Source organism: Phacochoerus africanus, chromosome 3 (genome assembly GCF_016906955.1).
Source record: "Phacochoerus africanus isolate WHEZ1 chromosome 3, ROS_Pafr_v1, whole genome shotgun sequence".
In the NCBI taxonomy this organism is placed as follows: domain Eukaryota; kingdom Metazoa; phylum Chordata; class Mammalia; order Artiodactyla; family Suidae; genus Phacochoerus; species Phacochoerus africanus.
The window spans coordinates 146,233,890-146,248,854 of NC_062546.1; the positions used below are offsets into that span (position 1 = coordinate 146,233,890).

General features: G+C 40.8%; 1 protein-coding gene across 2 annotated transcripts in view; it reads right to left on the minus strand.

Annotated features, from left to right (window-relative positions):
- CHN1 (chimerin 1) overlaps window positions 1-14,965 on the minus strand; it is a 197,261-nt gene that overhangs the window by 21,356 nt on the left and 160,940 nt on the right. For both annotated transcript variants that reach the window (XM_047772923.1, XM_047772924.1), the window contains one exon: window positions 1,448-1,532. In XM_047772923.1, the coding sequence (XP_047628879.1) occupies window positions 1,448-1,532 (85 nt within the window). The remainder of the gene's footprint in view (window positions 1-1,447; window positions 1,533-14,965) is intronic.

Here is a 14,965-nt window from a genome sequence, read left to right on the forward strand (position 1 = left end):
ACTAAGTCCCACTGCGGTCCCATCCAGTTCAAAGGTCCAGCTACAGCCTTCGTGACGATGACATCCTGACTCTAGGTAACCACCAGCCAGAGAGATCATGTTGTTCTCATTTATTCTCTGGGCAGAGACCTGCAAATGGGACTGTCAGCCCTCGAGGATGATGGAGGAATCACACTGGCTCTGAGCTGAGGCTGTCCTTGACGGACGCCTCCTCACAGATCAAAGTCAAGATGGGGGGAATTTCTACCCCTCCCCGTGGCCGAGAGGTCCCTGGATGGATCTGGCTGGTGATATATGCCTAGAACCTCATCATATGCCTTGGTGGTGCCAAGGGAGTAGTCGCTGAAGGAGGGGTGACTTGGAAAGTTCACAGGCAATGCATATTGCACTTTGCTCTGCAAAGAAAGTGCAATTTAGAAATAAGAAAAATCATACCCCAGAAGTTTCTACACATAATGGACAACAAAAAATTCCATTAAAAATCATGCTACAAAAGAAATGTGGATTTTTATAGTGCTAAGTTTGACAGAATTACTTCAGTTACCATTTTGAAATCCATTACTCTTCATATACATTTTTAGAGTTAAGCTTCAAGCTCAGAGACATATATGAAAGTATTTTTTAGTTTTACAATTTAAATAGCAGAAAGAAACGTCTCTGACCTACCATTATGCATTTGAAATTTAAATAATTATTTTTAAGCCTATGCGAGAATTTAGAGCAGCTTGTATAAATGGCCACTATTCAGTATAGTTGTTCTATGCAAATGAATTTCATATCATGTGAATAACTACTTATTTCATAAAGCATTGCAATAAATCCCTGAGTTGGTTATTTCTTTATGTGGAAATCTCAAAAGTTTCTAAATTTAAATCTAAAACACTCTGGTCATATTTTATAGAAAGCATTTGGCATAGTCAAGATTTCAAAATGTCACAAATATTAGTGACAGTGGTTTTTTAGAATTTGGTAATCATCTTTGAAGATAAATTCACAGATTTTTAAAGCTTCAATTTGATTTTGCAACATTCAGTAAGGACAATCTAGCTTAACAAGTTATCTTTAAAATTCAGTTTCTAAGGCAACAATCATAGGTCTCTGTACACTGCTTTTAAAAAATTCATTTTCATAAATTTAGTTACTGCCACATCAAAGGCAAGACAAATATAACTGCTTTACTCTTATCTCCCTGTATCAGACTTTTTGAACAAGACGACTTTTCTCTTTTTAATGGACCAGATCCCTAGTCTGCTGCCCTTTAAGAACAAGAAGGTTAAGCGCAGATAAAATATCAGTTTCCAAAGTGGCTCCCTGAGAATCCAGCCTATTGAATGTTCAAAGCCAATGGGGATCCAACCCACCGTACGTGCATGACAGCAAATTTCCCCTAAGTTACTCCTGAAACTCCTCAGTTTACTCAACGGAGCGAAAAGGGAAGAGCTCTTACCTGCACATTTCACTCCCTGAGCAATGAGCCCCCACATGAAGTTGGCACAGTATTCACACCAGTGTGGCCCTCTGAATGTATGGACCTGAAAAAGAGTAGTGACAAAGTGGCCAGAGGAAAGGCATGGGGGAGGAGGTTATTTCCCATCAAAGCCCTTACACACAAGCCCATCAGCACTGAGGAGGCGCAATATGCTTTACATTTAGAAAAACCTTGGTTGAGTGGAAATGACAAGCAGTTACCATTGTTTTCAGAGCTTGATTTCCTCTTTGTTTCACAAATGGTGATAAGTCAAACCAATATGCTGCAGTTTACTTTTGAGAACAATTCCTACAGTGGAGTTTTCCAGGTGGCCCCCTCCAGCTGTAAGCGGTCTCATCAGTGCACTATACAAGTACTGGCATATGCTGAATGCCAGGGCACGCGGGAGGAGGACCAGGCATAGCGCAGAGTCTTCAGATGACCCATCTTCTGGCCTCTGTGACCAGTAAGGACCGCAGGTGTTGAAGGTGATATGTAGGGACTGCTCACAATAGAATCATCAAAAAGGGCAATTTCTGTTCAAAACCATTTGATACTTACTATGGTTTTTTTTTTTTTTTGTCTTTTTAGGGGGGCACCCACGGCATATGGAGGTTCCCTGGCTAGGGGTGTAATCAGACCTACAGCTGCCTGCCTACGCCATAGCTGCAGCAACGCCAGATCAGAGCTGCATCTGTGACCTACACCACAGTTCACGGCAACACTGGATCCTTAACCCACTGAGTGAGGTCAGGGATCGAACCCGCAACCTCATGGTTCCTAATTGGATTCGTTTCCACTGTGCCACGATGTGAACTCTGATACTTACTATGTAAACAAAGAAAATAAATATATTTTAGACTCTGCAGAAGCTACAGTTAATGATAAATCCTGTTTGGGTACAGTGATTATTTATTCATCTTTCCAGCTCCAGAATGCATTGATTCTTTTATCCCTAAGAAAGGAACCCCCCAAAGAAGAAATGCTAAGGTAACTACAGACTTTACGGATAAGCAAGAGGAGCCATTTAGGCTTATCCAGATGAAAAAAACATTGGTAGCATAGAGAAGCGATAAATCCAAACCCCAAACATTAAAGAATAAAAGAAAGAAAAATCCTGAATATTATCAGTAACACTTTAAGACTTATGAGCATATATTGGCTAAAAATGTACTCAAGAGATAAATTAAAAGAAAAGGGAGAGGGAACAAGGAAGTTACTGATCTGAATCAAATTATGTTTACTTGAGATAATTTCTTTTTATGTATGATTTCCTCCAGCAGCAAACAGTAATACAAGAGAGTGAAAATCACAAAGTGTAATGCTTTGACTCCAACATAAATATCTGCCAAAACAGCTATTGCAAATAATGAAATTCACAGCTAAGATTGTCATTTTTACTACTGTTCTATTTATGTATTAAATAGGTCTTCAAAAGCGAGTGATTTTTAAGATCTATATAAAACTACTTTTGTAAGCCTAAGATGCTACTGAACATAAGACTTCCCCTGCATGCAAGAGACACATATTCCATTAAGAAAATCCATGCCAATTAAATGAGGACATGCCACTGATTCTAAGATTAATCCTAATTTCAGAGATGTTAAAATGGAAAAAAGGCACATATTCAAGTTGATGAAATATATGGTATATCATAATTCAAAATACTACTACTGGCCAAAATATCCATATACGGCCACAGGGGTAACCCAGGGTTCATTCCCAGCACGTATGTACTTGTGACTCTGGTCGCTGCTAAGTGAGCTCAAGTACCAAACATCATGTTGATGTTGAAAAGACGGCCACAATCCCCTCTCTGTCTTTTATGGAAAAGTGTCAGGTATGCAGACACAGTTGCTTCTGGATTGTTAATGATATTCAGAGCTTGTAAACTGAAAGCGTTTCCTGGCGTTCCTGAAGCTGAGCCCAAGGTCAACATTCAGATAGTCTGTGATCTCTTTTGTCTTTTTTCTGCGCTCCTCTCAGCGAATAAAACTGGGTAAAGTAGGCAATCTTGCTTTCATCTGAGGAAAATGAGTGAAGTACAGGGCACTGACTCATATTTTAAAAGTTATATAATCATGAGATGGCTTTAGAACTGTGAAGTTATTTTTAGGGAAATTCTCAGGATAATCCAGTATCCTTTAGTCAGGTTAATAAATCCGACCGAGGTGTGCAGGAAGTCCTGGTTTTGTCCCTGCCAGTTATGTCATGATAGACGGTGTTCAGGTTACACTGGTATGTAAATCACTGAGAAGGGCTTGTGGCAGAAAGAACCGAGTGTTGAGATGTTGTGATAAAGCCGATTCCCTTCTTCACCTTCACAAAAGCAGTAGTGAGTGTGGCCTTTCCAACCATGGGACATGTCTTCATATTACATACGCTGAAGACAGGGTTTTACTGCCCAAGCAGGCTCGATGCTCTTCAATCAAAGGATCCCACACATATCTCAGAATGCAATCTTTAGGAAATTGTTCTTTACACATTTCCTTCTTGGACAGCTTTTTATAAAGGCATCCTGCCATTTGGAGCTGGTTTTAGTGGTGCTGTTGTTTTTTAAACTGCTTGTAAGACAGGTTAGATAGCTCTCCAGGAAATGGTTCTAGAAGTAGGCCTTGGAGCTCTAGAAGCTAATGACACTTGCAGCTGTATAATAGAGTTTAACTGGATTCCTTTTTGAATTTTTGAATCTAAAACTTGTTATTAAATTTTGCTTGCTTTGTGACCTCATGACTCCACGGCACTGGACTGCATTTATAAAAACTGAATTTTGTAGCCTTTTTGTCTTTTGTATTCCCTTAGAGGCCATCAAAACAACAGACTTCACTAATTAATCATTTTTATCCATTCACAAACATTTATTAAGTGATAACATATACAAAGATTAAAAAAAAAAATTGGCTCAAGGAATTCTCCACAGGTTTCCCCTGTTGGATACAAGGTGAAAAGCTTCTGAAAGAGTCTGCAAAATGGGAGGGAAGCTGGGGATGGGCAGTGCTGGGTAAGATGAGTGAGCTGAGGCTTCTGGGATGAGAGGGGTTAGCAGGTGAGTAGATCAGGCGTAACGGGTGTGTGTGTGTGTGTGTGTTGAAGTGGGGTGCGTTAGGAAAGGCTGCTCCGAGGAAATCAAAAGTACATGCAGGAGTGAAAAAAAACTGGTGTTTAGAGACTTGTGAGGAAGTTCAGTGTGGGTGAGAGTGGGGGGATTGGGGTGGCAGGAGACAGAGAGGCAGACAGGCCCCTTCCACACCCTCAAATGTATACCTGTTCAGCCAGCAATGCCAGGCGCTGAAGGTTTTAAGGAAAGTGACACAGTCCAGGGCACAGGGTGGAGGAAGACACACTAGGGAGGGCGCTGCAGCAGCAGTCTGGGTAGTAGATGTTGTGGAAGTGACTTAGGCAGTGGTGACTGAGAAAATGCGGGCAGGGAGTTACCGTTGTGGCGCAGTGGAAACCAATCTGATTAGGATCCAAGAGAATGCAGGTTCAATCCCTGGCCTTGCTCAGTGGGTCAGGGATCCGGCATTGCTGTGAGGTGTGGTATAGGTCGCAGACTCGGCTTGGTTCCCGAGTTGCTGTGGCTGTGCTCTAGTAGCTGCAGCTCCGATTCAACCCCTAGCCTGGGAACCTCCATATGCCACTGGTGTGGCCCTAAAAAGCAAAAAAAAGGGGGGGGCAACATCAACAAGGCTTGCTGACCACCTGAATCAGAGGCGAAGGAGAGGGGAAGAAGCAGAGCTAGTTCTTAGGGTGTAGGGCCTCGTGATGGCAGAAAAGTGCAAGAACAGGTGTGGATGTAGGTGGGAGGGAAGAGCAGAAGGAGGAAATAGTTGACTGAAGACTCCTGAGAAAGAAGAAGTGACTCAGGGATAAGGTTCCTGAGGGCATCCAGTGGAGATGGGATCCAGGGCAGAAGGATTCGCTTTGAATAAGAGATACACCCCTCCTTCCCTTCCCTGAGCTGGGAGGGCCAAGGGTGAGGGGTAGAGGATGACTGTGCAGGGCAGGAGTGATGGGGCAGAAGGCCAAGGGAGTTCATCCCCGAGGATCCAGTTTCTGTGTGTTAGGAAGTAAGTTCAGTTACTAAGTAAATGAAGAGTTTAGAAAAACTAGGAAATAGGAATTGAAACTGGCCAGAAATTCAGAGAAGGGCTGCTGGACTTGAAAACAGGTTTCTTTCTAGATGACACCACAGCTGTACTATAACAGTATCAAGTGCATTAAAGAAAAGGTGACAGGGAGTTCTTGTTGTGGCGCAGCGGAAATGAATCCGACTAGTATCCGTGAGGTTGCAGGTTTGATCCCTGGCCTTGCTCAGTGGGTTAAGAATCTGGTGTTGCCAGGAGCTGTGGTGTAGGTCACAGACGAAGCTTGGATCCCATGTGTCTGTGGCTGTGGTGTAGGCCGGGAGCTACAGCTCTGATTCAACCCCCAGACTGGGAACTTCCGTATGCTGTGGGTGTGGCCCTAAAAAGCAAAAAAACAAAACAAACAAACAAAAAAAAAAGAGTTCCCTTTGTGGTGCAAAGGGATCAGCGATGTCTCTGGAGCCCTGGCCGGGCATAGTGGGTTAAAGATCTCACATTGCCACAGCTCTATCTGTGGCTCAGATCTGATCCCTGGCCCAGGAACTCCATATACCACGGCGTGGCCAAAAAAGAAAAAAAAAGTGACAAAATACTTTCTTTTTAAAAGGTGACTATATCATATTAGAGCTTTATCTAAATGTTTTGTTTTCTATGCATTTTTACATTATCAGTGATGTTCATATTAATATATTTTACCAGTTTAGTAAGAGATATCTTGAAAATGTCAACTGCACAAACTGTACAACTTCAAATAGCTCTGCACCTGCACTGCTCTATCTGGCACGACGGAAACAGACAGGGTGCTGGTCCTGCAGAGGAGGCACCCGCAGGCAATTTTATGTATTAGATATGTTTGCATTTTGATGACCCGCCTCAAATGATTAAATCACAATGCAATGGATATTCAAAACACAATAATTAAAAGGTCAAAAGTTGCCTCTTGGGGTTCTTTCTGCTTCGGGGGAGGCTAAGAGCTAGAGTGGGATCTGTGAGAAAGGAGGTCTGGAGGGGTTCAAAAGCGTGCCCGAGCTTGACCCGAGCCCTGGATTATAAGAGAGCGAGACTTTTCCCTGGAATGTCCTACAGTGTAACAGACACTCTTCGAGATCCACACAGGTCATCCAAATTACTAATGTCTTTACAACAGAACACCCCTGACAGAAACTCCAAGTGACATTTTCTATGTGTCATTTTTATTCTAGATTGCCCCAGATTTTTCTGTTTTCCTAAGTTCATATTTTAGTTTTCCTGTCTCTTCTTCGTTCTCCAAGGCTCTCGGCTCTTTCTCCTTTTTCCTCATCCCCTTCTTCCTTTCTCATCCAATTCTTAGCTGTGGACATGGAAATCTGATAAGCTCACTAGTACTGGACGTAAATCAAGAATATGTGTCATCTCTCTCCCTCCTGAAGGCATTAGGAAATAAAACAAACAAAACCCACCAAACTTCTGGTTCCTTGTCTTTCCTTGTCTGTGTATCCTGTAGCTGAGATCAGGGGACAGGGGTTTTGTGAGAAAGGAGGTGTTAGATGCATCTTGCGTTATTCTATGACATTCTCTAGTCTCCAATGATGTGTCTTAGAAGGAGAAGCGACCTGTTTCTGCTGTTTACTCTATGACCTTATGGACACACACTGGCTTTTCTAAGGTGGGAAAATAACCAATTCCTTTACAACCAGAACTATTTCTTCCTTAGAGTTACTTAAGCAAACCACTTGATCACTTTATAAAAAAAGCAACTCCTTTGAGGAATGTTTTGGTAACAATCAGCATCAGTATGTAACAGTGACAGGTCAGAGATGGTTCTGAGAAAGCAACCTTGTAAGCTGGCCACAGGCATTCTTTTCTAGGCCACCTCCCAAACTTTTGGTACCTCTTGACAAATGAAAGTGACAGAGCGCACAGCATGAATTATACCTTCATGAACAAAGAGGAGAACAACCTGTTTTAAGGACTTCTTTTTTGCAACTAGAAAAAAAGACAACCTTATTACCATGACATCTGAGACTGCTCTCACCTGGGAATACCTCCTGCCCCTTCAAACACCTTAAACACTGGGATGAAAGACTGGATTAATTAATGGACCCCAACAGAGTCCATCACAGAGACAGCACTGGTGAGAAGCAGGCTGAAAAGGACAGATGGGGAGGGAGCCGGGTGGGCTACAGAACGGCCCACTGGCACAAGCCAAGGGTCCTGTGTCTTCTAGGTACTGACCTAGGTGAAAACTGAAGCCATTCTCAACTGGGCCTATTGTGATACTGGCCCAAACCCTGGCTTCTATGAGAAAACCAGCATGTCTGCTTCTCATGTGTCTGACATTCACATCTTCAGTCTGAATGCCAGTAACAGAAACAGTGGAAAAGAATTCTATGCTATGGGAAGAGAAAAAAAAAAAAATTCAGCGCATCTTCATTATTCCAAGCCATAATAACTACCTCTAGAAATAAGCATGAATGTAAATAGCCAAGGAGTACGCCTGCAAAGCCTGCTGCAGACGCAAACTATGTTGGAGGCGATAAGAACATTAGGGGAAAGGAAATTTTGCTTGGGAAGGTGGGAATGACATTTCAGCTGCTGCTCTTCATTTGGGAGGCGCTGATGAGTCAGTTCTCCAGCATGGTACTGGGCAATGAAGGGAGAGAACAGATGATCAAAATCAAAATGAAAGGAATGTAGGTAGGCAGGCAGCTGGGCAGGAAAGGCTTTCTCTCTCTCTTTTTCCCACTTTTATCTTTAGGGCAACCAGAATGTACTCTTTTATGTAACCAATTTTAGTCTCGCCAAGATGGCTTAATTTTGATCCAAAAGATTTGGAATTTAGAATTTTGGTCCTAATCTGACCTCTTCAGTTAAAAAGTGTATTTTGATTTATCCCATGTGAGGAGAAGAGAATGCAGAACATTGGTTGTGGCCATTAGCAACACATACATAAAATTGTATAGAGGTTGCTTGCAAAAAAAAAAAAAAAAAAGGTGGGGAAGGGGAACTGAAAAATAGGAGTATCTTTAGTATCAAGGCAATAAATACCTTCTTAAAAGTCTTCAGGAAAAATCCGTAACAAATACTGGAGTTTGGGTACAGTTAGGCCAGAAGCACTGACCTTCTCATCTGGTCTTGATGGAATGGATGTGTGAGGTGGTGCCCACAGGAGGGAGGGCAGGGAATGCTCAGAGCCCTTGCTGAAACAGAGGAGGGACAGCCCCTCTGGGCAGCAGCACAGAATCAGGGGCGTTCCGTGTGCGTGGGGGCAGTGGACAGCTGGCGAAGGGGCCGAGATGCTACCAGTTTCTACAACTGGCCACTACACGTGATCATTCAGGGGCTGTGAGGCACACCCTCACCACACAAGCACTGTGTGTACTGTCAGAAGTTATCACTGTGAAAAGGATGACAAATGACAGAGAACTCAGTGACCTAATGTTTCAGGAGGGAGAAAAAACTGTTCAAAATTGAGGGAGATACCATAAAAGCCTGCTGGACATACACGCGTCCTATCACGAAGAAGTGGTGTCCCTTTACATATGAGAAATCACTTAGAGGAGAGAGCTGATATGACACGGTCAGGCTATGACAACACTGGTTTTACTTTACTAACAGGGCAACGACTAGGGCAATATTTCTAATTTAGTTCTAATTCCATGTGAAAAACATAAAACTGGGTTTATTCATTGGTACAGAAAATGATACTTTAAGTAAGCATGTAACATAATGAACTACCAATTCTACTCACACAATCCATTCACCTTAACCCTATATAAGGCTTTATTAACGAAGTTCAAATTTCTTGATGGGTTCCTTCACCATCTGCCTATCCCCATCAACACTAGCCCAGGGAGGGAGAAATATCGCTGAAATTACAGCAGAGTTCATGTAATGCAGACAAGTGAACTGCTTTAGAATCATACAACCATATTAATGCTTCATACACAGAGTTTTTGGTGTCAGCGTTCTGTTCCAAACTGCAAGAGTGGCCCCTACACAGAGCTATCAACTTGAAATCCAGGAATCAGGCAGAGGAAACACCAAAGTACTCAAGGCATTTATTTTATTTATCACATTCCAAGGTACAGTTTGTACAATAGGTGACATAACAATAAATATCACCAGTAATTTAAAAACACTTTCCATTCCAAACTATGGGTGTTTAAGGTATTAAAAAAGCCTATAATTTAATGTTTAGACATTTTTCAAGTTTTAGAGGCAAATTTCTTTCCACAGGAGCTCTAATGAAAGCTTTGCCTCTAAACTGAATCATGGTTAAAGATGAATAATGTCAAATGCCATACTTAAAACACTTCTACTTTGAAAGTTTAGTTTCATTATTTGGATTAATGTATTAAGTAATCAATTAATCAACACTCCAAAAATTATGAAGGTGTAATAGGAAAATAAATGAATGAACTTTGTTGTGCAATAAAAACCACTGTACAATCCACAAGTGAGTGACAGATAATCTCTATACCACATTTTAGATATGTAAGCTGAACAATGAGACACAAAAAAGCCTCAGACGAATCCACATTATCTGATTTTCCACAATTCCTCAAAGGCAAGCCATGTCTGTACAAATATCAACATTTCCACAAAACCAGGTTTCAATTTCTCTTTGGTTTGGTTCTAAAAATGTCATCTAAAGAAGTTTACTGTTAAGACATATGAAAAAAGCATTCCTCTAATACACCAGGAAAAAAAATTTAACTTAAAGTGCACAAAATTATTAAATTAGTTAAAACCCTTTTTAAAGCATGAATAAAAGAGATCCAAAAAAAAAAGAGTTCCTGTCGTGGCGCAGCAGAAACGAATACAACCAGGAATCATGAGGTTGAGGGTTCGATCCCTGGCCTCGCTCAGTGGGTTAAGGATCTTTCGTTGCTGTGAGCTCTGGTGTAGATCACAGACGTGGCTTGGATCTGGCATTGCTGTAGCTATGGCGTAGGCCAGCAGCAACAGCTCTGATTAGACTCCTAGCCTGGGAACCTCCATGTGCCGTGGGTGTGGCCTTGAAAAGACAAAAAGACAAAAAGACAAAAAAAAAAAAAGATCCAGATTTTCTCTATTGTTTTTCTATTGCTTTAATTGGGTCTTCTTTTTCTAGTTTCCTAAGGTGGAAGCCTAACTAATTGACATGACCTTTTTTATTCTTTCCCAAAATAAGCATTTAATGGTATAGATTTCACTATAAGCACTACTTTAGCCACATTCCACAAATTTTATGCTGTATTTTTCCGTTTATTCAGTTCAAAATATTTTCTGATGTCCCTTGTGATTTCTTAATTCATGAGTTATTCGGCAGATTGTTTAATATCTAAATATGTGGGAAAATTTTCAAATATTTGCTATTGATTTTGAATTTAATTCTCTTGTGGTTAGAGGGTAGGCTTTGTATGATTTCAATCATTTCACATTTATTGACACTTGTTTTACAGCTCAAAATACTGTCTATCATGGCAAATATTCCATGTTCACTTGAATAGGATGTGTATTCTGCTGTTGCCAAGCAGAATACTCCACAAATATCAGGTCAAATTGGTTGATACTTTTGTTCAAGCTTTCTAAATCTTTACTAATTTTCTATTCAGTTTGTCTATTTGTCCTATCACTGAAAGACAAGTGTGGAGATCTCTGTCTATATTTGTGGATTTGTCTATTTCACTTTTCAGTTGTTGCTTTACATATTTTGAATGTCTGTTATTAGGTTCATATGTTTTAAAATTATGTCCTCTTGATCAATTGTACCCTTTTTACTCCCAATAATATTTCTAGTTCTGAAACTACTATGTTCAGTATAAATATAGCCACTCTAATTTTCTTTGAATTGTTGTCTATATATCTTTTCACTTCTTTTTCTCTTTATATTTAAAGTGGGTTTCTTGTGCATAGAATATAGTTGGATCTTGATTTTTAAATTCAATCTGACAACAACCTCTGTCTTTTAATGGAATGTTTAGTCTATTTCCACTTAATATAACTATCAGTATGACTGGGTTTAAAGCTCTCATCTGACTTTTGTTTTCTATATATTCCATTTGTTCTTTCCTCCCTTTCTTGCATACTTTTGAATAAATTATATACTTTTTGTAAGTCCATTTTGTCTCCACTATTAGCTTATAACAATTTTATTTTTTAGAGTTTAGTCTAAGGTTTCTTATAATACACATCTTTAACCTATCAGTCTACATTCAAACAGTATTATGCCACTTCATGTATAGTGTAAGTATCTTTCCACAGTATATTTCCACTCCTCCTGCCCCATATTTTTTGCTATTGTTATTTGTTTTACTTGTACAAACTATGTAATATATTACTGTTTTCGCTTTAAACAGTAAATTAATTTTTAAAAAACACTACAATGAAGAAAAAAACCCAATTTTTACCTATTTGGTAAACTTACCTATATGTTTACCATTTCTGGCATTCTTTATTGTTTTGTATAAAGCTAAATGTGCAGACGCAGCTTGGATCTGGCGTTGCTGCCGCTGTGACACAGGCCGGCAGCTGTAGCTCCAAGTAGACCCCTAGCCTGGGAACCTCCATATGCCTCGGGTGCGGCCCTAAAAAGACAAATAAACAAACAAATAAATAAATTTCCATCAGGCATCATTTTCCTTCCATCTGACGAGCTTCCTAGTTTAGGTCCCTTGGTGATGAATGAACCTCAAGTTTTTCTTTGTTTAAAAAACAAATATTTTAGTTTTATCTTCATTTTTGAAAGATATTTTTGCTGCATATAGAATTCTAGGTTATATTTTTGTTGTTGTTGTTGAGTGCTTTGAAGATGTTATTCCATTGTCTTGTGTGATTGATGAGAATTTTGCTGTCATTCTTTACTCATCTGTATTTAATATGTATTCTCCCCATTTCCCCTGCTGCCTTTTTTTTTTTTTCCTTTTTAGGGCCGCACTTGCGGCATATGGAAGTTCCCAGGCTAGGGGTCAATTGGAGCTGTAGCCATCCACCTACGCCACAGCCACAGCCACACAACACAGGATCTGAGCCGCATCTGGGACCTACACCACAGCTCATGGCAACGCCGGATCATTAACCCCCTGAGCGAGGCCAGGGATTGAACCTGCAACCTCATGGTTCCCAGTTGGATTCGTTTCCACTGAGCCATGATGGGAACTACGCCTTGCTGCTTTTTAAAAAACTTTGTGTAAGACAGGTAAGAGTACCAGTGACAAAGGAAAATAATCTGTTTCTTCTATTGACATATTTTTCCTATAGTGGAATAAACTTTACTTAAAGATGTTAATCTTAAAAGCAGTATAAAAATAATTTCTCCTCTTTTAAAAATGCATATTCCTGTATATAAATGTGCACAGTTAAAGTCCTATAAAGCCATAACACTATAAACGCATTATGAAGCTGGAATGTGAAAATGAAATTCAAGAGAAACCAAACACATTTACTTTCTAGATCCTATAGACATCTTTTATATACATATTTTTTTGTTTTGTTTTGTTTTGCCTTTTTTTAGGGCCACACCCACAGCATATGGAGGTTCCCTGGCTAGGGGTCTAATAGGAGCTACAGCTGCCAGCCTACACCACAGCCACAGCAACGCCAGATCCAAGCTGTGTCTGTGACCTACACCATAGCTCATGGCAACACCGGATACTTAACCCACTGAGCAAGGCCAGACACTGAACCCACGTCCTCATGGATACTAGTTGGGTTCATTAAACACTGAACCACGAGGGGAACTCCACAGACATCTTTTATATATTTTATCGTATGTGAAAGAAGAATAACTTCACCTCTCAGGTTGAGATAAAGAACCACTTTAGGAAGAAAACTTCTATAACCTGGTTTTCTTTTTGCCTCTATCTAGCTGCTCTTCCAGTTTTTTCCTTTAGACTGGATTTTAGGCAATTTGCTTATGATGTTGTGCCCTGGTGGTATTTTTATATCTTCTTCTCTTTAGAGTTCACAGCACTTCTTGGATCTATGGATTTTCATCAAATTTACACAATTTTTGGTAACTACAGCTTCAAACAGTTGTTCTGTGCATTCGCCTTCCATCACTGCGGCCTGGAAACTGCCTCCGGGCAGTAAGTGAGAACAATCTTAAGACTCATCTTAGTTCCCATCATGGCTCAGTGGAAATATATCTGACTAGTATCCATGAGGACACAGGTTCGATCCCTGGCCTCGCTCAGTGGGTTAGGGATCTGGTGTTGCTGTGAGCTGTGGTGTAGGCCAGTGGCTATGCCTCTGATTTGACCCCTAGCATAGGAACCTTCCTATGCCACAGGTGCAGCCATAAAAAAGACAGGAGAAAAAAAAAAGATGCATCTTGTTTGTGTTCCTTCTTTAGGCATAACAGAACCCCATTGTTCAATATCTCACTGTTGTTTTATATATTTTTATGGTTTGCTAGTTGTATTAGATGGGAAGGTATATCTATGTCTTCCATCATGGCTGAAAGTGGAAGTTCAGCTTATATTCTTGTTTCTAAAACTGATCTTTTGTGGAGCTAGAACCTGCAAGTCCTCTCAGCTTCAATTTCAACATGTGTCAAAGGATGTTAACTTCATCAGCAATTCTCAGTGACCCTGATATAGGGCCGGACTGCTTCAGGATTCTTTTGTCCTCATGCTCTACAAGCACGCTTCTCTCAGCAAAGTGTTACCTTGTTGTGCCAGTAGGTTGTGCACTACGATCTTGTAAATGGTGATTTCATTTGGTCATTTAATGTTGTAGTAGGCATTCCTTATTTTTGAGCCACACAGAATAAATGTCTTCTTTTGGGATAACAGTCCTTAATCCATGTGAACTGTGCGGAGCTGACCTTCTCCTCCAAGGGAGGAGTATGTGACCTAGATCTAAGCCAACTGGCACATTCCATTCTCCTGAACCAGAGCTCCTGGTTCAGAGATGGGCCTATCAGATAATTGGGTGAATGCCTGCCAGGCCTCGACCCTTTGCTCAGTCTCTTTCTGCAGCTGACTAGTATCTGAAAATATACGGAGCTGGAGCTTCTGCCAGCCTTCTTGTCACCAGAGGGAGCCTAAAAACGAAGACAGAGCTGCGAGACAGGGTTCTGGTAGCATTTTAGGTCCCTGGGGCAAGGGAGACGTTCCACCAACACTGGACTTTTCCTACCATGTGAGCCAATAATTTCCCTTTTTGCCTTAGTGAGCAAGGGTTAGGTTTTCCGCCACTTGCAATGGAAAGTCTCCCATCTGTTCCATCAAATGGTAAATACCAGGCATGGGTTCCAAATGGATTTTTAAAGACACACTGAAGCAATGTCATACAATTGTGGAGTAATGAGCTGTAATAGCAACCATCATCAAAGCAAAATCACATGCCTCCTAGATGGACCGTCTCTTTATGAACACACTGTGCAAGCCTAAAGCAGAGCCTCAGCTGCAACCAGAGTATGGAACATGTTAGGGCTAGAACT